Source organism: Callithrix jacchus, chromosome 5 (genome assembly GCF_049354715.1).
Source record: "Callithrix jacchus isolate 240 chromosome 5, calJac240_pri, whole genome shotgun sequence".
Lineage (NCBI taxonomy): Eukaryota > Metazoa > Chordata > Mammalia > Primates > Cebidae > Callithrix > Callithrix jacchus.
Window position 1 is genome coordinate 121,832,767 of NC_133506.1, and position 22,400 is coordinate 121,855,166.

At 52.2% G+C, this 22,400-nt stretch overlaps 1 protein-coding gene across 1 annotated transcript; it reads right to left on the minus strand.

The window, feature by feature from the left end:
• Positions 1-22,400, minus strand: CAVIN1 (caveolae associated protein 1). The gene is made up of 2 exons (XM_002748635.7): positions 21,772-22,400; positions 1-2,860 (listed from the first exon to the last, which is right to left on the minus strand). Exons 1-2 carry the CDS (start codon positions 22,240-22,242, stop codon positions 2,159-2,161), a joined length of 1,173 nt encoding a protein of 390 aa, XP_002748681.3. The 5' UTR covers positions 22,243-22,400; the 3' UTR covers positions 1-2,158.

A 22,400-nucleotide genomic window follows, 5' to 3' on the forward strand; every position in this document is an offset into this window, starting at 1 on the left:
TCCTTTTAGAAAAGCAGGTTTATTGGTCAGGCTGCTCACCAGGACACAGCAATGTGAGAGGTTCCCCAAGCCCAGAGAAAACGGCTTCTGTCCTCAACTCAGGCCCCTTCAGCCCATCAGCACCAAGGGACCTTGTCCCACAATCCCCAACCTCCCTCAGTTGAGGGGTCTTCACCCATTCAGAGGGGAGAAGGGAACCAAGAAAGGGAAAAGGAAGAAGAAAAAAAAAGCAAAGCTTTGTATTGTATAAAAGATTTGTGTCCCCATCCTCCCTCCCCCAATCCCTTAAAACAATGAGCTGCAATTCTTAAAAGCAGCGCAGGGAAGATAAGGAGCAGGTGGGGGAAGGAGGAAGCCCTCCAGGCCTCCCTTCCGGCTGTGACTGAGAAGAGGGGTTGTTCTTGCTTCTGACAAACCCCGTTTAATGGGGAGGAACTAGGGGACTCAAGTGTCTTGAGGAGAACCTGGTCCAAACAGAATCAGGCCTCTGCACTGGGAGCAACACTCCCTTCACCCCCAAAAATTCAGGAAAGTTACCCCCAAGGACAAGGAAACCAGTGAGGTCTTGGCTAGTTCTGCAGCTTTAGGATACTCGCTCTAGGGAAGGACTTTTTCTTTTTTAAACAGGGTCTGGCTCTGCTGCCCAGGATGAAGTGCAGTGGCACCATCATAGCTCACTGCAACCTCAAACTTCTGGGCTCTGGCGATCCTCCCGCCTCAGCCTCCCAAGTAGCCGGGACCACAGGCACATGCCACCATGCCCGGCTAGGAAAGGAGCTTAAGAAGAAACTGCCAGGAGTGAACCAGGGCTGGCTGTTGTGTGATGTGCTCTCCCCACCTCCCCTCCAGCTCTCAACTTGGTGACAGGGCCAGCATCCTGCTCTCCCTCCTCACTCCCAGCCTGCTGCTGCCCCCTTCTGGGACCTGAATTTTCTGCACTTTGAGAAATGGGCTACCCCTGGGGTTGCCTGGAGAGCCCAGTTGAGGGATGGGGTGAGGCTGACTTCTGTCCTCTTTGGATCATCGCCTTCTCACACTGTCCTCCCTCGTGATCCTGAAAATGGCCCTGCTGCCCTTGGAGAACCACAGTAAGATGGGGTTCTCAAACAGCTAGTGAGGGGACTTCTCTATTCACCCATTTCCACCTTCTCCTTTTTTCCTTTTTTTTCTTTTGTTCAGTGCTGGAGTGCACTGGCATGATCATGGCTCACTGCAACCTCTACCTCCTGGGATCAAGTGATTCTCCCTGCCTCAGCCTCCTGAGTAGCTGGGATTACAGGCACGTGCCACTACGCCCAGCTAATTTTTATATTTTTAGTAGAGATGGGGTTTCACCATGTTGGCCAGGCTGGTCTCGAACTCCTGACCCTGGGTGATCCTCCCACCTTGGCCTCCCAAAGTGTTGGGCTTACAGGCGTGAGCCACTGCGCCTGGCCGACCTTCTCCTATGTTTCCATTCTTCTTCCCAAATCCTGGCCATGTGCTCCTGTGTGCAGGTGCATAAACAGCAATGTGCCTTCCCTCATGTGCACATCTTCCCCACCCCTCCTTCCCAGGGCTTCTCTTGGCTTGGCCCTTTCTCTCGGACCCTCTGCAGATACAGCCTGTGCTGGACTCCCAGCCAGGGTGAGGGCTCATTCTGCCCTGTCTTCCCCACTGTCTCAGTTTCCCCCAAAAGCTGCTTTCATGTCCTTCTAGTAGGGGGCCTCCCATGTGGGCAAGGGTCCCCTTTGGGATTCAATCTTCCTTTTCGGACAGTTTGGGCTTTGAGTCCCCCAGGGGTCAGAGTGAGAATGAAGAAGAGCTCAGTGAGCATGAATGACAGCAGCTGGTGGGTGGTGTGGGGAGAGGCTGAGGGGAAGGCAGCCCCCCAGGGGGCCCTAAGGGTGGAATCTCAGCAATTTCCTCTAAGATCCCTACTTGGACAACCAGGACAGGGATAGATGATTCATTTCTCATTTCCACCCGGACTGTGTCCAAGCGGGGGCTGCCTCCCCCTCGGGTCCTAACAGCTGTAAGACTCGGAGGGGTGCTCCTGGAGGTGTGTGAGGGGGGTGCTTTCAATTTAGAAAAATCTCAACCAGTTTCGGCCGAGAGAGAATGCGAAAGAGGAAGTTCGGAAGGGGCAAGGAATGGGGTGGGTGGCGGCGCCGGTGGCTCAGTCGCTGTCGCTCTTGTCCACCAGCACAGCATCCGACTCCTCTGTGATCTCCAGCAGCGCGTGGGCGTCCGGGCTGCTCCCGCGCCGCAGGTCGCCGGCCTCCCCGCGCTCCACGCCACCCTCGTCGTCGTCGGCGCCCACCTCCACCATCTCGGTGGCCTTGAGCACCTCCACCTGGCCCTCGCGGATCTTCTTGACGTGGAAGGTAAAGGGCGGCACCTTGTAGACGGCGGTCTTGGAGCGCGCGTACACCACGTGGTCGGGCGTGAAGGACTTGCGGAGTTTGTCCCGCGAGGTCTTCAGCTTCTCGCGCCGCTCCGCGGGCACCAGGCGCGTGCCCAGCTTGTTCATGCGCTTCTCCAGGGTGTGTCTGGTCTTCTCCAGGTTCTCCTTGGTCTTGAGGCGCGTCTTCTCCAGGTTCTCGCGGGTGCGCACCTTGGTCTTCTCCATCTTCTCCTTCGAGAAGGCCTTCTTGAAGTCGTCCACGCGACGCAGGCCGCTGCGCTTGATGCGCTCTGCGCGCGACTCCTCAATGACCTCCTCCACCTCCACTGCCTCGTCCGACGACAGCTCCAGCGCCGCTGCGTCCTCTTCGGGCCGCTCGCCCTCACCCAGCTCCTCACCCTCCTTCTCCGGCAGCGCCTCCGACTCTTTCAGGGACTTGCTGATGCTCAGTTTGGCCGGCAGCTTCACTTCATCCTAAGGGGAGAGAAGGGACATGAGAGGGAGCGGAGGAGGGGCACGTGGGCGAGCCTGAGTCAGGATGGTGGCAATCCCGGAGAGAGGGGAGCACGGGACGCTCGTGGCCCCTCGGAAACCGGCCTGATTTGTTCGTCGTACGCCCAATGCCTGGCACAGGACTGGACACCTCGTGGGCGCTCAGTAAATGTGTGTAGGCCATGGCATGGTGGCTCACGCCTCTAATATTAGCGCTTTGGGACACCTAGGCAGGATTGCTTGAGCCCAAGAGTTCGAGACCAGCCTGGGCAACATAGACAGCCCCCTCTCCGGCCCCCCAGTTCCGCACCGCCATTCTTTTTCATTTTTTTTTTTTTTCCTAGATGGATTTTCCTTCTTGTTGTCCAGGCTGGAGTGCAATGGCATGATCTCGGCTCATCGCAACCTCCGTCTCCTGGGTTCAAGCGATTCTCCTGCCTCAGCCTCCTCAGTAGCTGGGATTACAGGCATGCGTAACCACGCCAGGGTAATTTTGTATTTTTAGTAGAGATGGTGTTTCTCCATGTTGGTCAGGCTGGTCTCAAACTCCTGACCTCAGGTGATCCACCCCCCGCGCCTCCCAAAGTGCTGGAATTACAGGTGTGAGACACTGAGCCCGGCCACGCGCCGCCGTTCTCTAAAAAAAATACATGTGTATTGAACGAATGGTGACTATAGAGACCGCGCGAGGAGGGGGCCGAGCTTCAGGTCGGAGATGGGCCTGCGTAATACTTGCATTTGGGCTAAACTCTCTGTGGTCGTCCACCCACACCTGTGCCCTGTCCACCCCAGCAGATGACGTTAAAACCACTGCGGCCCTCCGGAGACACAGCTCGACTTTGGAGATGGGCGGAGCGCCCTCTGGCGCCACAAATTGCACACTGTCGGAGCCAGGCAGAAAAGCAAGTGGTGGGAGTGTCTGTTTAGGTTTAAAGGAATAGGGGTTTGAGCCTACAGCCACAGCTACCCACCCAAGCAGGTACAGTAAAGGGTGTGCATTTCCCAGACTCAAGCTATTTCTCTTTTCTTTTGAGACGGAGTCTCACTTTGTTGCCCAGGCTGGAGTGCAGTGTTGCAATCTTGGCTTATTGCAACCTCCACCTCCCAGGTTCCAAGGATTCTCCTGCCTCAGCCTCTCTAGTAGGTGGGACTACAGGCACATGCCACCATGTCCGGCTACCTTTATTTATTGTTTGTAGAGACGGGGTTTCAACATGTTGGCCAGGCTGGTGTCAAACTCCTGACTTCAGGTGATCTGCCTGCCTTGGCCCCCCAAAGGGCCGGGATTACAGGAGTGAGCCGCCACACCTGGCCTGAAGCTATTTCAGAACTAGCCTTAGAGATGGAGAACTGTGGCCCACCCTCCCTGACAGCCACCTTCCTTGACTCCCTCATACTGTTGGGCTCCACCAGTGGTCATTCTCTCTGCTCCCTCACATTTAGAAATTGATGTTGGAAAGAGGAAGAAGCTGGCTGGGAGCCAAGGACATGTTTTCTCCCCAATCTGGACATTTCTTCTGGTTGTGACTTCCCTACCTTGGGATGGGAGAAAGAGATACTCTTCAATTCTTGCTTTCCTCCCCCTTGCTCTCCCACAAAGCCTGAGCTCAGCGGTCTAGGAGTAAGATGGGTGGTCTCAGATTCCCCATGACCCTGGAGCTCAGAGCCACTTCTTTGCTTTTCTCTCTTCCTTGGAGGACTTAGCACCAGAACTGCTTTCCATTCCAGGAAGATTTTCCAAGATCTTGACTCTGGCCAACATTTCAGAATCTCTGGATCACTCCCTCCCTAACTTCCACCCCATCAGAAAGCAGGGGAGGCTGAGCACAGAGAGGGAAAGGGCAAACCAAGATCATTAATAGGATCTCCTCTTTGGCCCAAACTCCCTTTAGGGACTTTGAATGAAGGAATGAGAGATAGTTGCTTTTCTAAAGGGTTTTCTAAAGACTGTTTCCCAGAATTGTAAGAAAAATCCTGTCCCTCCGAGAAAATGAGGCAACATGAACTGACCCCTCTCATAGACACACACACACACACACACACACACACACACACACAAAACCTATACATAGGTGGCTCGGTATCTCTGTACCACCTGCTACAGAAATTCCTTCCCCAGCCCCCAACTCTTTCCTCTTCCTTCCCACCGACATTCCCCCAGAGTTTCCTGGTTTACACTGAAAACTGGGAACACCCTCTCCCAACTTCCTTCCCTTCTTGTCAATAGCATTAGCAGGGACAAAAAGGGAATGCTGGCTCCACCTCTTTTCTCAACTGGGCACCAGCTCTGCTGGGCACAGAGCCACCTCTAGCTCTCTCTTACCCAACTACACCTCCCAGCAGGCAAGGTGACCTGGGCACAGGGCATGCTGGGACTTGTAGTCTCTACCTGCCATAGGCGGCTTAGTGGGGATCATGGGCATCCTAGGGCATTTTGTTTATCCCTCTGCCTCTTATCACTCACTGAGGCACTGAAGGGTGTTTTCCTTGTTCTAAATGTAGGAGGATCCCAACTTCTCTTTATATTGTCTCTGATTTCCAATCATTCATTTGGGGCTTCTGTAATCACCTGCCTGCTCCTGGAGTGCATATCATTTAAGACTTACACATCATTTTAGGATCAAAACCCTGTTCATCCATCTTCACCCAGAATTTACCTGCAGCCCCAGTATTAAAAAAAAATCAGCTCTGATCTTCATAGCCTCCCAGACTGAAAACACACCCACGCCCCACCAAAGGGTGGAGGAGAGCCCCTCCTTTCACTCAACTCAGACAATGTGAATAGGCTAGGGAGGGATTAAGGGTGACAGGCAGGGAATAGTCAGGAAACAGCCCCAGCTGCTGGAAAACAAATCCACATTGTCTCTCTGCCCTACCCCCAACATCCCCCCTTCTCCCCTACCCTGGTGCCTGCTCCACCCCTACCCCTAAAGGCTGAGCTGGCTGGTTTTCCTGACCTCTGGCTTCCTAGATAAAGGTCTTTGCCAGCTGAACTTGGGAGTGAATGGGACCGGGGAATGAGCTGCAGACTTTTTATAGCCAATGCCATCTTTCTGGTGCCTTATGAAAGATCTCAAACTACAACATAAGGGAGCGATCTTAGTGAGAGGAGTTTTTGTTTTTTATTTTTATTTATTTATTAAAAAAAAAAACTAAAAAGACGGGGTTTCACCATGTTGGTCAAGCTGGTCTTGAACTCCTGACCTCAGGTAATCCGCCTGCCTTGGCCTCCAAAGAGCTTGGATTACAGGCATGAGCCACCACACCCGGCCTATTTTTTTTTTCCTTTCTTTCTTTCTTTCTTTTTTTTTTTTGAGACGAAGTTTTGCTCATGTTGCCTGGGCTGGAGGGCAATGGTGTGATCTCGGCTCACCGCAACTCCTGCCTCCTGGGTTCAAGCAATTCTCCTGCCTCAACCTCCCAAGTAGCTGGGATTACAGGCATTTGCCACCATGCCTGGCTAATTTTGGATTTCTTTTTTTTTTTTTTTGAGACGGAGTTTCGCTCTTGTTACCCAGGCTGGAGTGCAATGGTGCGATCGCGGCTCACTGCACCTTGCACCCTCCGCCTCCTGGGTTCAGGCAATTCTCCTGCCTCAGCCTCCTGGGTAGCTGGGATTACAGGCACGTGCCATCATGCCCAGCTAATTTTTTGTATTTTTAGTAGAGACAGGTTTCACCATGTTGACCAGGATGGTCTCGATCTCTTGACCTCGTGATCCACCCGCCTTGGCTTCCCAAAGTGCTGGGATTACAGGCTTGAGCCACCGCGCCCGGCTAATTTTGTATTTTTAGTAGAGATAGGGTTTCTACATGTTGGTCAGGCTGGTCTTGAACGCCCAACCTCAGATGATCTGCCCACCTTGGCCTCCCAAAATGCTGGGATTACAGGCATAAGCAACTGCGCCTAACCTTTTTGTTCGGTGTTTTTTTTTGTTTGTTTGTTTTTTGTTTTTGAGACATGGTCTCTCTTGATCTGTCACCCCGGATGGAGTACAGTGGCAAGATCTCTCAGCTTACTGCACCTCTGCCTCCTGGGTTCAAGCGATTCTCCTGCCTCAGCCTCCCAAGTAGCTGGGATTACAAGCATGCGCCACCACACCCAGCTAGTTTTTGTATTTTTTGATAGAGACGGGGTTTCACCATCTTGGCCAGGCTGATCTCAAACTCCTGCTCTCAAGTGATCCATCGGCCTTGACCTCCCAAAGTGCTGGGATTACAGGCGTGAACCACCATGCCTGGCTGTTTTTGTGTTTTTGTTTGTTTTGAGTTGTGTCTTCATCTGTCAACCAGGCTGAAGCGCAGTGGCATGATTACAGCTCTCTGTAGCCTCAATCTCATGGGCTCTAGTGATCCTCCCACCTCAGCCTCCCGAGTAGCTGGAACTACAGGTGCACACCACCATGCCCAGCTAATTTTTGTAGTTTTTATCAGGCAGAACCTCGCTATGTTGCCCAGGCTAGTCTGAATTCCTGGGCTCAAGTGATCCCCTTGCCTCAGCCTCCTTAAGTGCTGAGGTTTCTGGCATGAGCCACTGCGCCTGTCCAAGGGGAGGTTTATTCCTGGATTTGGAAATCTCTTCAGACTAGTAAGGTATCTGGAGGCTCTAACCCCATTTATCGTAGGCTTCCCCTGGAGTGATGGCTTCTACCATAGGAGCTGCCTTCTTGGTGGAAGTTCAGGGGATAGGAGAAGAAACAACTTGACCTGAATCCCGGGATGAAGTGCAATAGGCTGGCTCTGGAGAAGGTATTCCACCATTAGCTTTTCCCTTCTACTCCAAGCCAGGTTTCCCCTATGACTCACAGCCTTGGAGCGCTGTTTTGGGGCCCACCCATCTGCCTGCTGGTACAACCACCATAAACACAATCCAAAACCATCTCCCTCCACCCTGGGCACCCAGGCCTGGCACCCTCGTCCCACCCCTACTTCCCTGGCAGAGCTCCTAAGCCAAAGGAAGGACCTCAGGGGATGGCAAGGAGGGACGGCTCTGCTTGTTCTGTTTCCCGTTTTTATTAAACAAAACCACCACTCCCAACAGGCTCGGTTTCCAGAGTTAGCTTTAATGACCAGGTCTGAACAAAAGCATCACAGCTCCCCCTGCCCTTTGCCAAGCACACACAGCTCCTCAATCCTGGATGGATGTAGAGGAGAGCCCCAGGGAGGCTCCCAGCCTCTTCCACTCCACCCCCCAGCCCTGCCGTCTAAACTTGAGGTCTGGCTTAGGAAGATTTTTATATGATTATAATGTCATCGAGCACCTATTATGCATCTGGCCCTTGGCCAGGCACTTCACATTTGTTAGGGAGAAGGGACAGATGCCACATGGGTCTAGATAGGAGACTCTCTTGACTTAAGGCTGACCAGCTATAGGTCCCCAACCACTGGGAATGGCTGAAGGAGACTGGAGAGGTAATTCGGAGACCCAGGATCTGCTTAGAGTATATGTTAGAAGAGGGTGCAGAGGACAGGAGAGGTGAACGGGAGAGAACGTCTTTAAAACTCAGAACCTCAGCCAGGCGCGGTGGCTCACACCTGTAATCCCAGCATTTTGGGAGACTGAGGTGGGCGGATCATGAGGTCAGGAGATCGAGACCATCCTGGCCATGGTGAAACCCCATCTCCACTAAAATACAAAAAACACATACAAAAAATGTGCCTGTAGTTCCAGCTACTGAGGAGGCTGAGGCAGGGGAATGGCTTGAATCTGGGAGACGGAAGTTGCAGTGAGCCAAGATCACGCCACTACACTCCAAACGGGCAAAAGAGCAAGACTCCGTCTTAAAAAAACAAACAAACAAATAAACAAACAAAGTCAGAACCTCTATTAGAGAGGTTGCCAAGGCAAGGTGAGAGACCGAAGGGCAGAGGGGTCCCTCCCTTCTGCTCTAGCATGTATTCTTGGCAGGGGTGAAATTGTATCCAAAAGGGTGAAAATTGATTCTTGGAGATTAGGAAGGGACTTAGATATCACAATGGTTTGTGACACTCCCCAGAGCCACAGTACATAAATGGAGAAAGAGTTCATCAATTGTATTAACATTTCGTGAGGGAGATGAACATCTTGGTTAAAAATATCTAAAAGGTCCCGGTGCAGTGGCTCACACCTGTAATCCTAGCACTTAGGGAAGCCAACATGGGGGATCACCTGAAGTCAGGAGTTTGAGACCAGCCTGGCCAACACAGTGAAACCCTGTGTCTACTAAAATCACAAAAATTAATTAGCCAGGCATGGTGGCGGGCACCTGTAATCCCAGCTACTCGGGAGGCTGAGGCAGGAGAATTGGTTGAACTCGGGAGGCAGAGGTTGCAGATCATGCCACTGCACTCCTGCCTGAGGGACAGAGCAAAACTCCGTCTCAAAAAAAACAAACCAAACAAAAATAAAATAAAATTATAAAAATTAGCTGGGCATGGTGGTGGGCGCCTGTAATCCCCGGAAGCTGAGGCATGAGAATCACTTGAGCCCAGGAGGTGGAAGTTGCAGTGAGCCGAGATCCCTCCACTGCACTCCAACCTGGGTGACAGAAGTGGGACTATGTCTCAAAAAAAAAAAAAAAGAAAAGAAAAGAAATAGATAAAATACAATCTAAAAGCTCTTTAAAGGGAGGTGATTATGAAAACAACAACAAGCTGGCTGGTTGAGGTGGCTCACACTTATAATCCCAGCACTTTGGGAGGCTGAGGCGGGAGGATCACTTGAGCCCAGGAGTTTGAGACCAGCCTAGGCAACATAGTGAGACCTCATCTCTAAAAAAAAAATTTTTTTCAAACAATATTTTTAAGTTGAGAAACACTGTGCTATAGGAAGGCCAGAGGACCTGAGCCAGCCCTGCTAAAATACCCCTTCTCTGCCTCTGTGAGTTGGCAGCTTTTGGGCACCCCACCCAAGGCAGGATCTGGCAAACATAAGGGATCTGTTTGCAAAGCATTTTCTAAAAGAAACTGGAAAAAAACACGTGTAAATGTTTTCCTCAGCTGCAGGGAGTGGGTGGAGAGGGCACAGAACAGACCCTAGGCCTGGGCCTCACGACAGCCCTCTCCCAAGAGGCTTTGAGCCAAGCTGGCTGTCCCTGAGGAGGAGATGCTGGGGGAAGGGCAGAACCCAAGCCATGCACCATGCTGGGCAGCTTTCAGGTGCAGCTCAAGTGTGGGGGAGCATTTACTATTAAAAACAGAAACTAAGAAGTGGGGAGGGCCCCTTCCCCTCCCCTCCCACCCCCACTGCATACACCCCATTTGCCTGAACTCTGCATAACGCTAATATTCTCATAGTACCCAGTCCCCATCCACAGTGGGCAGCGGCTGGGGATGGCAGCCCTTCTGGCATTAATCACACCAGGCTGTGGGCTGCCAGTGGACTGGAGAGATACCCCATGCCCACAGAACGGGACCCAGGAGACCCTAAACACTCCCACTGGCTGTCGGCTCCTCTCGGGTGGGCCGGGACCCAGGCTCTGGGTAATAGGGCAGTGCCCTAGGCGTCTGGTCAAAGGGTGGGAGCTCAGGCACTGTCTCAGGCTTCAAGTCAAAGGGCTCAGTCCCAGGCAGGTCAAAAGGCACGATCTTGGGTGTGGCCAGGTCAGAGGGTGCATTCGGCTTCTTCTTGGGCTAAGATGAGGAAAAGGGGTTTAAATGGGGTTTGGGGTGGGTGTGGAAGGAATTGAGAAAAAAAGGGCCTTGGTGGCATGCAGAGTAGCGGCTGGTGAGTAGGGAGGGGAACACAATGTATTAGGATGGAAATAAACCACTTTTTTTTTTTTTTTTTTAAGAAATGGGGTGTTGCTCCGTTGCCCAGGCTGGAGTGCAGTGGCACAAATCATAGCTCACTGCAGCCTCCAGCTCCCAGGCTCAAGCAATCCTCTTACCCCGGCCTCCTAAATATCTAGGGTTACACACTGTACCACCAAACACAGCTATATTTTTTTTGGCGGAGATAAGGTCTTGCTCTGTTGCCCAGGCTAGAAAATCTTATTTTTTATTTATATTTTATTACTAGTATTATTATTTTGAGCCGGAGTCTCACTCTGTCACTCAGACTGGAGTGCAGGGGCGCCATCTTGACTCACTGCAACCTTGCAACCTCTGCCTCCCAGATTCAAGCAATTCTTCTGCCTCAGCCTCCCGAATAGCTGGGATTACAGGTGCCTGCCACCATGCCCAGCTAATTTTGTATTTTTAGTAGAGACAAGGTTTCACCATGTTGGCCAGGCTGGTCTTGAATTCCTGGCCTAAATTGATCTGCTTGACTCGGCCTCCCAAAGTGCTGGGATTATAGGCATAAACCACCAGGACCAGCCTAGAAACTTTTTAAATGCTTCATCAAGAGGGCCCTGGGAGCTGGGCATGGTGGCTCACACCTATAATCCCTGTAATCCCAGCACTTCGAGGTGGAGATGGGTAGATCCCTTCAGCCTAGGGGTTCAAGACCAGCCTGGGCAACACAGCCCAGGCTGTGTAGAAAATACTGTTAGTGGAGGCTGGTGGCACACGCCTGTGATTTCAGCTACTTGGGAGGCTGAGGCATAAGAATCGCTTCAACCCGGGAGGTGGAGGTTGCAGCGAGCTGAGATCAGGCCACTATACCGCAGCCTGGGTGACAGAGTAACACTCTGTCTCAAAAAGAAAAAAAAAAGAGGGCCCTGGGGCCAAATGGGGTGGGGCAAACCCAAGTCCATTAATTAATAAACACAGCTTCAATTGAACCCCTCCCTTCCTCCCTCCACAATCCTCCCCAGTCCCATTCTTGGGCTTCTACCTTCAGCCCTTCCCCAGCCACAATCACAGGAAGATTATGGAGGCTGCTAAGGGTGGAGAAGGAGTTTTCTAACGGGTCAGTCGTTGCATTACAACTGGGGAGGCTCAGATGAGTGAATATGAAGGCACACAACTTCACTGTCTTCAGAGCCAGACTTTGCCAATCCCAGTTTTGTTGTTGTTATTTTTGTTTGTTTTTGAGAACGAATCTCACCTGTCAGCCAGGCTGGAGTGCAGTGCTGCGGTCTTGGCTCACTGCAACCTCCACCACCTGGGTTCAAGCGATTCTCCTGCCTCAGCCTCCCAAGGAGCTGGGATTACAGGCACCGGCCACCACACCTGGCTCATTTTTTTTGTATTTTTCATACAGAAGGGGTTTCAACACGTTGGTCAGGCCGGTCTCAAACTCCTGACCTTGTGACCTGCCCATCTTGGCCTCCCAGAGCGCTGGGATTACAGGCGTGAGCCACTGCGCATGACCTGTTGTTTTTTTTTTTTTCAGATGGAGTCTCACTCTGTCACCCAGATTGTGAAGTGCAGTGGTGCGATCTCGGCTCACTGTAACCTCTGCCTCCTGGGTTCAAGTGATTCTCCTGCCTCAGCCTCCTAAGAAGCCGGGATTACAGGTGTGTGCTACCATGGCTGACTAATATTTTCTCGTATTTTTGGTAGAGATGGAGTTTTGCCATGTTGTCCAGGCTGGTCTTGAACTCCTGACCTCAAGTGGTCCACCCACCTCAGCCTCCCAAAGTGCTGGGATTACAGGTGTGAGCCAGTGCACCCTGCTTAATCTGTTTTCATTCTGCATTGGGGCAGGGTGGGCACAGGGTGCTACTCCAGATGAGAGGGATGGGCATGGAAGAGGGATATCCTGGCAATTTTTCTTCAGCCACATCCCCACCTTCTGTCTCCCTTGCCACCCCTCCCTCCCCCTACCACTTAAGATATCATGCACTAAGGTGCACAGGGAAATCAGGATCCAAAACCAAGCTCTATTTTTTTTTTTTTTTTTTTTTCGAGACGGAGTTTCACTCTTGTTACCCAGGCTGGAGTGCAATGGCGCGATCTTGGCTCACCTCAACCTCCACCTCCTGGGTTCAGGCAATTCTCCTGCCTCAGCCTCCTGAGTAGCTGGGATTACAGGCACACACCACCATGCCCAGCTAATTTTTTTGTATTTTTAGTAGAGACAGGGTTTCACCTTGTTGACCAGGATGGTCTCGATCTATTGACCTCGTGATCCACCTGCCTCAGCCTCCCAAAGTACTGGGATTACAGGCTTGAGCCACCGCGCCCGGCCCCAAGCTGTATTTTTTTTAAGACAGGGTCTCTCTGTGCTGCTCAACCTGGTCTCAAACTCCTAGTCTCAAGCGATCCTCCTGCCTCAACCTATTGAGTAGCTGGGAATCAACCTATTGAGTGGAGAACACATTACTGTGCCTGGCAAAACCCAGCTATTTTTATGACAGGTGAGCTATGTCCCAGGGACCCCTGCAGCAGCCCCCATCTCTCTCTCCTGAGGTGCTGAGTTGCCAAAGACAATGGCAGCTTTGAATGATCAGAAGCCAGGAGAGAGGGACACTTGGGGGCAGTACTAGACTCAGGCAATAGCAGTATTCATTAAAGCCTGTAGTCTCAAAAAAACAAATCAGCAGGTCCCAACCTGGCCTGCAAAGTACAAGGAGGAGGTGGGAGTGGCAGAGAGGCTGAAGAGAAAGGTAACCAACTTGTCTCTTTCCTAGGCAGGTGTGGAGTCCATGCCAGGGGACAGCACGGCCGGCCAGGAGTTCCACTCCTTCTCCCTTGTACCCCTCCCCTCTCACTATCATCAGGCCAGGTGGCCACATTGCCTCTACTTCAGCACTCATGAGGCTAAGCAGCTAATGGCCACCAATGCTGGCTCCTCATAGCCAACACTGCACACACACCCGCATACACTTGCAAAGCAGCGCCAGTGCCAGGACTGTGCAACGAACTCCCTCAGCAAGTGGCGGAGCCACTGAAGGTCAGTCAGGGCTAGTCTTCACCCAGCTTTCTGCTGCACAGCCCAGAACGGAAGGAGGGGGTGGGGAGCAGTGAGTGTAGCGGAAGGGTATACCTGGGTTCTGGCTCCAGTTTGACTCCCAATCACTTACATGACAATAGGCTAGTGACTTCCCCTCTCTGGGCCTCAGCTTCCTAAACCACAAAATGAAGGAGATGAAGCTGATTATAAAGTGTCTTCTAGCTCAAAAAGTATAAAATGAGGCTGGGCGTGGTGGCTCACGCCTGTAATCCCAGCACTTTGGGAGGCCAAGACAGACAGATTGCTTGAGCCCAGGAATTGGAGACCCTGAGCGACGTGGAGAAACCCCATTTCCACCAAAAAATACAAAAATTAGCTGGGTATGGTGGTGCATATCTGTAGTCCTAGTTACTTGGGGGCCCAAGGCAGGAGGAATGCCTGAACTCAGAAGGCTGTCATTATACATTTTTTTTTTCTTTGTTTTATTTCTCTGAGACAGGGTCTTGCTCTGTGGCCCAGGCTGGAGTACAGTGGCAGCGATCACGGCTCACTGCACTCCCAGCCTTCTGGGTTCACCTGAGGTCAGGAGTTCACGATCAGCCTAGCCAACATGGTGAAACGCTGTCTCTACTAAAAATACTAAATACAAAATGCCTGTAATCCCAGCTACTTGGGAGGTTGAGGCATGAGAATCGCTTGAACCCAGGAGGTGAAGGTCGCAGTGAGCTGAGATACTCTGCTGCACTCCAGCCTGGGTGACAGAGCAAGACTCCGTCTAAAAAAAAAAAAAAAACTTTTTTTTTTAAGAGACGGGATTTCTTCATGTTGATCAGGCTGGTCTCAAACTCCTGAACTCAGGTGATCCACCCGCCTCGGCTTCCAAAAGTGCCGAGATTATAGGCCTGAGCCCCCACGCCCAGCCAAGAGAAACATTTAAAGATTATGTGGTCATGGTGGCTTGTGCCTGTAGTAGTACCAGCTACTACTTAGAGGTTGAGATGGAAGGACTGCTTGAACCTAGGAGTTTGAGGCTGCAGTGACCTATGATAGCACCACTTCAGCCTGGGCCACAGAGCTAAAACCCTACCTCCAAAAAAAAAAAAAAAAGAGAGAGGGAGGGAGGAGCCCAGAGACAGTATGATTCCCTTTCATCCTGGGAATACCCCTAAAAAGACCTTCCCTGCTTTGGACCCAGTGACCAGGAAAAACAACCCAAACTCAGTCTGGGAGGGTGTAGTATGCATACTCTCCATGGCTGCTGGGTTTTAGAGATGAACGGGACTAGAGCATTAGGTTGAGAATCCTTTTAGACAAAGGTTTGGGGTTCTTCTGGGGCAAGGTATCCCTGATTTGCCTTGAATCCAGGAAAGAGGTATAGGCTGGGTTAGGATTTGGGGAGGAGAAGCCATGAGGCTCTCATTCCAGCCCTGGTGCCCTCCCCTTTAATGCCCATGAGACACCTAATCCCTTAAATGCTTCCTGGTCTTTATTCCCAAGCACTTGGAATGATGAGTCTTTGCTGCTGGTCCATGTGTAGGTCACTGGCTTTGCTTCCTCAAAACTGCTCCAGAACACATTTATAGGCAGGAGCTGTGTAACAGCATTTCAGTCAATGGACGACATACACAACCGTGGTCCCATAAGATTGTAATGGAGGCAGGGCGCGGTGGCTCACATCTGCAATCCTAGCACTTTGGGAGGCCGAGGTGGGTGGATCACCTGAGGTCAGGAGTTCAAGACCAGCCTGGCCAACATGGTGAAACCCCATCTTTAAAAAAAAAAAAGAGAGATTGTAATGGAGGCTGGTCCCAGTCACTAATGTCTGTAATTTCAGCACTTTGGGAGGCCAAGTCGGGTAGATTGCTTGAGGCCAGGAGTTCAAGACCAGCCTGGCCAACATGGTGAAACCCTGTCTCTACTAAAAATATAAAAACATTAGCCAGGCATGGTGGTGCACAACTGTAAATCTCAGAACCTGGGCGCCAGAGGACTTGCAGTGAGCCAAGATCATACCACTGCACTCCAGCCTGGGCAACACAGCGAGAATCTGTCTCTACAAAAAAAAAAATAATAAATAAAATTATAATGGAGATGAAAAACATCTATCCCTTAATGACACTGTAGCCATCATAATGTGTTAGTGAAACTAATTACTCAAGAGTTTATGGTGATTGCTGGTGTAAACAAACCTGCTGCACTACCGGTTGTATAAAAGTCTAGCCCAGGCTGGGCGTGGTGACTCATGCTTGTAATCCCAGCACTTTGGGAGGCTGAGGCGGGCAGATCACTTGAGGTCCGGAGTTCAAGACCAGCCTGACATGGAGAAACCCTGTCTCTACTAAAAATACAAAATTAGCCGGGCATGGTTGGCACATGCCTGTAATCCCAGCTACTCGGGAGGCTGAGGCAGGAGAATCGCTTGAACCCAGGAGGCGGAGGTTGTGGTAAGTTGAGATCTCGCCATTGCACTCCAGCCTGGGCAACAAGTGTGAAACTCCATCTCAAAAAATAAAAAGTCTCGACCATACAATTATGTATAGTAAGTAATACTTGATATTGGTAATAAATGACTATGTTACTGGTTTATGTATAGTTTCACTCGTTGCCTGGGCTGGAGTGCAACGGTGCAATCTCACTCACCACAGCCTCCACCTCCCAGGTTCAAGCGATTCTCCTGCCTCAGCCTCCTGAGTAGATGGGATTACAGGCATGTGCCAGAACACCTGGCTAATTTTGTATTTTTAGTAGAGACAGGATTTCTCCATATTGTTCAGGCTGGTCTCAAACTCCCGACCTCAGGTGATCCATCCGCCTCAGCCTCCCAAAGTGCTGGGATTAAAGGCATGAGCCACTTTGCCTGGCCTGTACTTCTTCTTGAGATGGAGTCTTGCTCCGTCGTCCAGGCTGGAATGCAGTAGCACAATGTCAGCTCACTGCAACCTCCGCCAGCCAGGTTCAAAAGATTCTCCTGCCTCAGCCTCCCAAGTAGCTGGGATTACAGATGCATACCACCACACCCAGCTAATTTTTGTATTTTTTAGTTAGAGACAAGGTTTCACCATGTTGGCCAGATGAGTCTCAAACTCCTGACCTCAAGTGATTCACTTGCCTCGGCCTCCCAAACTGCTAGATTACAGGTGTGAGCTACTGCGCCGGGCCTGTTGCACCTTTTCTATGTTTAGATGCATTTAGATACACAAATACTAACTGTTGTGTTACAGTTGCCTACAGTGTTTAGTACATTAACATGCTGTATAGGTTTGCAGCATAGGAGCAATGGGCTATATCATATAGCTTAGGTATGTAGTAGGCTATACTATTTAGGTTTGGGTAAATTTACAATGTTCACACATGAGGAAATGGCCGAACACTGCATTTCTCTGAACATATCCCAGTCATTAAGCAATGCATCACTGTATTTCCATTTTATCTCCCCTTTCTGAGTCTAAAAGAGATCTCCTCTCCAAATTGTTGTCTAGAGGGGATGGTTAATGGGCACAAAAATACAGTTAGATAGAAGCAATAAGATCCAGTGTTTAGGGCCGCGTGCGGTGGCTCATGCCTGTAATCTCAGCACTTTGGGGAGGCCAGGCGGGTGGATCACAAGGTCAGGAGTTTGAGACCAGCCTGGCCTACATGGTGAAAGCCCATCTCTTAAAAAAAAAAAAAAAAAAATCCAGTGTTTAGTAGCACAATAGGGTGATATAGTTAACAGAAATTATTGCATATTTCAAAATAACTAAAGGAGTGAAATTGGGATTTCCTAACACAAGGAAATGATATATGTTTGATATGACAGATGCTCCAATTTCCCTGATTTGATCATTATACATTGTGTGCTTGTCTCAAAATATCACATGTACTCCAAAAATATGTACAACTATTATGTATTATTTTGTTTTGTTTTTCAGACAGGGTCTCACTCTGTTGCCTAAGCTGTAGTGCAGTGGCATAATCATAGCTTACTGCAGCCTTGAACTCCTGGGCTCAAGTGATCCTCCTTCAGCCTCTCAAGTAGCTAGGACTACAGGTACCCACCACCATGCCCAGCAAATTATTGTTTTTTTTATTTTTTATAGAGTTCAGGATCTCACTTTGTTGCCTAGGCTGATCTCAAACTCCTGGGTTCAAACAGTTCTCCTGCCAGGGCTTCCCAAAGTGCTGGGACTATAGGCAGCAAGTTTATTTTTTAATTAAAAAAAAGCTTTATTTTTGGCCGGGTGCAGTCGCTCACACCTATAATCACAGCACTTCGGGAGGCCAAGGTAGGCGTATCATCTGATGTCAGGAGTTTGAGACCAGCCTGACCAACATGGAGAAACCCCGTCTCTACTAAAAATACAAAATTAGCCTCTGCCTCCCGGGTTCAAGCAATTTGCCTGCCTCAGCCTCCAGAGTAGCTGGGACCACCATGTCCACCTAATTTTTGTACTTTTAGTAGAGACAGAGTTTCACCATGTTGGCCAGATTGGTCTCAAACTCCTGACCTCAACTGATCCACCCGCCTCAACCTCCCAAAGTGCTAGGATTACAGGCATGAGCCACCGCACCTGGCCTCTGCATGGTATTTTACAGCAACTGCCTCTATACTCACAACCTGGCCCGATCCACCTGCAGCCCTCAGTCCACTAACTCCTGTAACTAGTAGAATTCACTTCCCTCATTCACTAGCTGTTGCTAGCTAAGGGTCGCCTGATAGGATGCGATGCCAAACTGCTAGGTTTTGTTTGGGAGACAGGGAAGGAAATGCCAGAGAAGGGCAGTAATGACTCAGAAGTGAGCTTAAGATTAGAGATGTGATATCTTGGGGTGGGAGGTGCTGAATTTCATGTGTGTGTGTGGTGAAATGCAAACTTAAGCTGTGACATCATTAAGTCTAGAAGTTCCCTGAATCTGGGGTGGGAGCCACACAAGGGATTCCCTCTTTTTCTCCCCAGGAATACGGTGTGGAAGGCCAGATATCTTGATCCCACAACTGGGGCCCTCCCATCATCCCTTGGTGTTCTCCTCTGCCCCACCCCCACGGCCACATCATCACCTCCCACCCTGGCAGTGGGGAATGTAGCATCCCTGCCCCAGAGCCCCTCCAGAGAACTCACACCATCCCAGGAGCCTTTCTCTAAATCTCTGTCTCTTTGCCTGGCCACTCAAGCATCCTCCCCCTTCAGCTGGACTTTACCATAAATGCTGCTGCCCCCAATCTTCCCTAATAGGCCTGCCAAGGCACAGAGCTATTTTTACCTCCTTCTCTTCTCAGGCCTGCAGACCTCCGGGAGGAGCAGGAGCAGCCTCTGCTTTCCTCCAGCAGCCAGATCCCCACCCCATCGTCCCCACCTGCAACATCTGCTCTACAGCTCAGGGAGGTTCTGCATTCCCAAGCCCCACCCCATTTGCTGGAATCTTCCTTACCTCTGAATTTCTCCCTAGGTTGGGACCACTTTAGCTCTTAGTTATTCCCCCTGTGAGTTTGGGGACTCTATTTGAGCTACTCTTTTTTTTTTTTTGAGACGGAGTTTCGCTCTTGTTACCCAGGCTGGAGTGCAATGGCACGATCTCGGCTCACCTCAACCTCCGCCTCCTGGGTTCAGGCAATTCTCCTGCCTCAGCCTCCCGAGTAGCTGGGATTACAGGCACGCGCCACCATGCCCAGCTAATTTTTTGTATTTTTAGTAGAGACAGGGTTTCACCATGTTGACCAGGATGGTCTCGATCTCTTGACCTCGTGATCTATCCGCCTCGGCCTCCCAAAGTGCTGGGATTACAGGCGTGAGCCACTGCGCCCGGCCATTTGAGCTACTCTTAACTCTGTCCCGCACTGGCCTTGGATTAGTGCAGAAGCATTTGAAGCCACCTGTGATTAGAACTTATTCCCTCCCACCCCCCCAAATACAGACACATCCCTGCAGATTGCTAGAGAGGGCATAATGGAGAGATGCCACTGGCCTCTGCAGAGAAGTCTTTTCTCCCTCCATACCTTTCTTTCTTATCTCAGAATCTCCATCTTTGGCATAGGGAAGTTTACCTCCAGACCAAGAGCATTCCCAGGTTTTATGGTCTGGGACAGTTAGAGTGAGAAGGGTCACCCCTCTGGCTCTTCATGGTGAACCCTGGCCACACCAGCCTCTGGAGGAAATATAGAGCTGACTTGCTGTCCCAGACCCCTGTCTTGTTCCCCTCTTCTCTATGTCTCCAGTACTAAGCAGGTCTCTTTAAAAAACTGTCAAAAGCTCCCCTCTCATCCCGCTTCCTCCAAGCAGTTAGACTACGTGGAAATAGCTCAGGACGAACGTTTTCTATCCAAATAGTGCTTAAGTAGGGGAAGCAAAGCTTTTTTTTTTTTTTTTTGAGACTGAGTTTCACTCTTGTTACCCAGGCTGGAGTGCAGAGGAGTGATCTCGGCTCACCGCAACCTCCACCTCCTGGGTTCAGCCAATTCTCCTGCCTCAGCCTCCGGAGTAGCTGGGATTACAGGCACGTGCCACCGTGCCCAGCTAATTTTTTGTATTTTTAGTAGAGACGGGGTTTCACCATGTTGACCAGGATGGTCTCGATCTGTTGACCTCGTGATCCACCTGCCTCGGCCTCCCAAAGTGCTGGGATTACAGGCTTGAGCCACCGCGCCCGGCCTGCAAAGATTTTTAAAAGCCACATATATGCGCCTCCTGGGAGGAGTTCCTCATTGGTGGGTAAGGGTGGGGAGGGGGACAAGCGCCATTTCTGCCTGTCTTGCCACCTCAGATAGCTACCGGCTGACTCACTTTTCTGTCTCTGCTCTTCACAAATACTTGTCCCGATCTGCATCTATCTCAACTCCTCCTGGAAAGAACAAGCCGGGGACCTCCCCTCCCCCCACGTCACCCCAGGTGGTCACTCAGAACTTGGCTTTACCAGGCCCCAGAGCAGTCGGGGAGCCACGGCTCCAGGAGAGGGATCTTCTAACTTGGAGGGTGTGGGAAATCCAGCCTTCCCTTTCTTTCCATTCCCTTCCGCAGGGAGAGGAAGGGGAGACGGGAGCGTAGACTAACCGCGTGCCCCACACGATCCCGCCTCCCTGGGGTTAGGAGCATCTGCCGGCATTTGGGAGGCCGGGAGGAGACAGGCTGGAACCCTTCCCGCCCAGCGCAAGATCTCATCCCCGATGGCACTGCGGAGGCGGCGTGGAAAGGAGCAGCTTAGAAACCCGAGACTCTCAGGTTTATTAGGGGTTACGATTCAAAAGCTACATTTTTATCCAAGCGGGAGGAATGGGGAGAGGTGCAAAGAAAGCAGCCGGGGGAGCGCCAGCCTCCCCCCGCCGACTGCTCTGCTGCGCCCGGCCCCCGCCCCCGCAGGCAAGCAGGGTGATTCACCTCGCCCAAACTGCGCCCGAACCGCCGGACCCCGGCTGTCCACCCTCTCCACCAGCCCCTCTTGCAGTCCTAACGCCCCCTCTTCCCCGCCCAGCCCCGCCCGCTTCCAGGAGGCCCAGGGTGCCCGCGCGCCGCGGGTGAGGGTGTTCTCAAGGGCCTGAAAGTGCCTGGAGGGCAGGAGCAGAGCGCAGCGAGGGGACGGGGTTGGGCCGCCGAGGCCGATGAGGGGACGCGGGGGCGCAGGGTCGGGGGAGGCGGTTGGCGGTCGCGTCCCACGCTTGGCGCAGCCCCCGCGGGTGCGTGCCTGAGTCCTGAATCACCCGCTATATCAGGCCCGCAGGCGCGGAGGCCCCAGGTCCGGGCCCCGCAGCGTGTCCGCTTAAAGCGGACCCCAACTATCGCCAGGGACCCCTGACTTTCCTAGAAACTTCCCCCAAGGAGGAAGACATTTGACAGAGCCAATTAGGGAAGGAGCGGTCTGCTAGGGGCAGCGTCCTCGAGTCCACCTCCTAATTCGGTTCTGCTACAAGTTTGAGACCGGAGAGGATCTGGGTGGGGAGATACGGGGTGCAGAGCGCGCCCCTTTACGCGCCCCTGGAGTCCGCCGCTCCCTCCACCCCACTCCACCCCACCCCACCCCACCCCAGCGGCGCTCACCGGAAGGAGGGTGGATCTCCCGGGCGCCCGGGCCAGGCTGGGAGGACAACCGCGCCACGGGCAGGTCTCCAATCCAAATCCCAGGCCGGGAACGCTGGCCGGGCGCGGTCAGCCCCGTGGGCTCACCTGGTAGATCATGACTTTAAAGTTGCGGCGCCGCAGCAGTTCGGCCTCGTTGACCTCCAGCTTCTTGATCTGCCCCGCCTGGCGCTCCAGGCTACCGCGCACGGTCTTCACGTTGACGCTGACCTTGCGCACCTTCTCCAGCAGCTTGCTCACTGTGTTGCTCGTGGTGGCGTGCGCCTTGCCCAGCTTGCTCAGCTCGCCCTGGATGCTCTGCACGGCGCCCTCCATCTCCGCCTGCCGCTCCTCCAGCTGGGCTTGGGTCAGCTGGATCTGGTCTACGGCGCCGATGATTTTGTCCAGGAGACTCAGCACCAGCACGCCGTTCACCTGGTCCGACTTGATCAGCTCTTCCGAGCCGGCCCCCGACGGCACCTCGGCTGCCTGCGCCCCAGCGTGGGGAGGCTCCGGGGCCTCGGCGTCGGGGTACCCGGGAAGCGGCTGCTCGACGATATAGAGCGAGACGTCCTCCATGGCTACCCGGAGCCGTGCGGGGCCGGCCGGGTGGAGCTGGATCTGGAGCGGGAGACCCGAGAGAAGGAGGAGCGGAAGGGGGGAGAGCGAGCGGGCGAGTGCGGAGAGCAGAGGAAACTCGAGCCACGTCCGTGCGCACCGGGACAGCGGCCAGAACT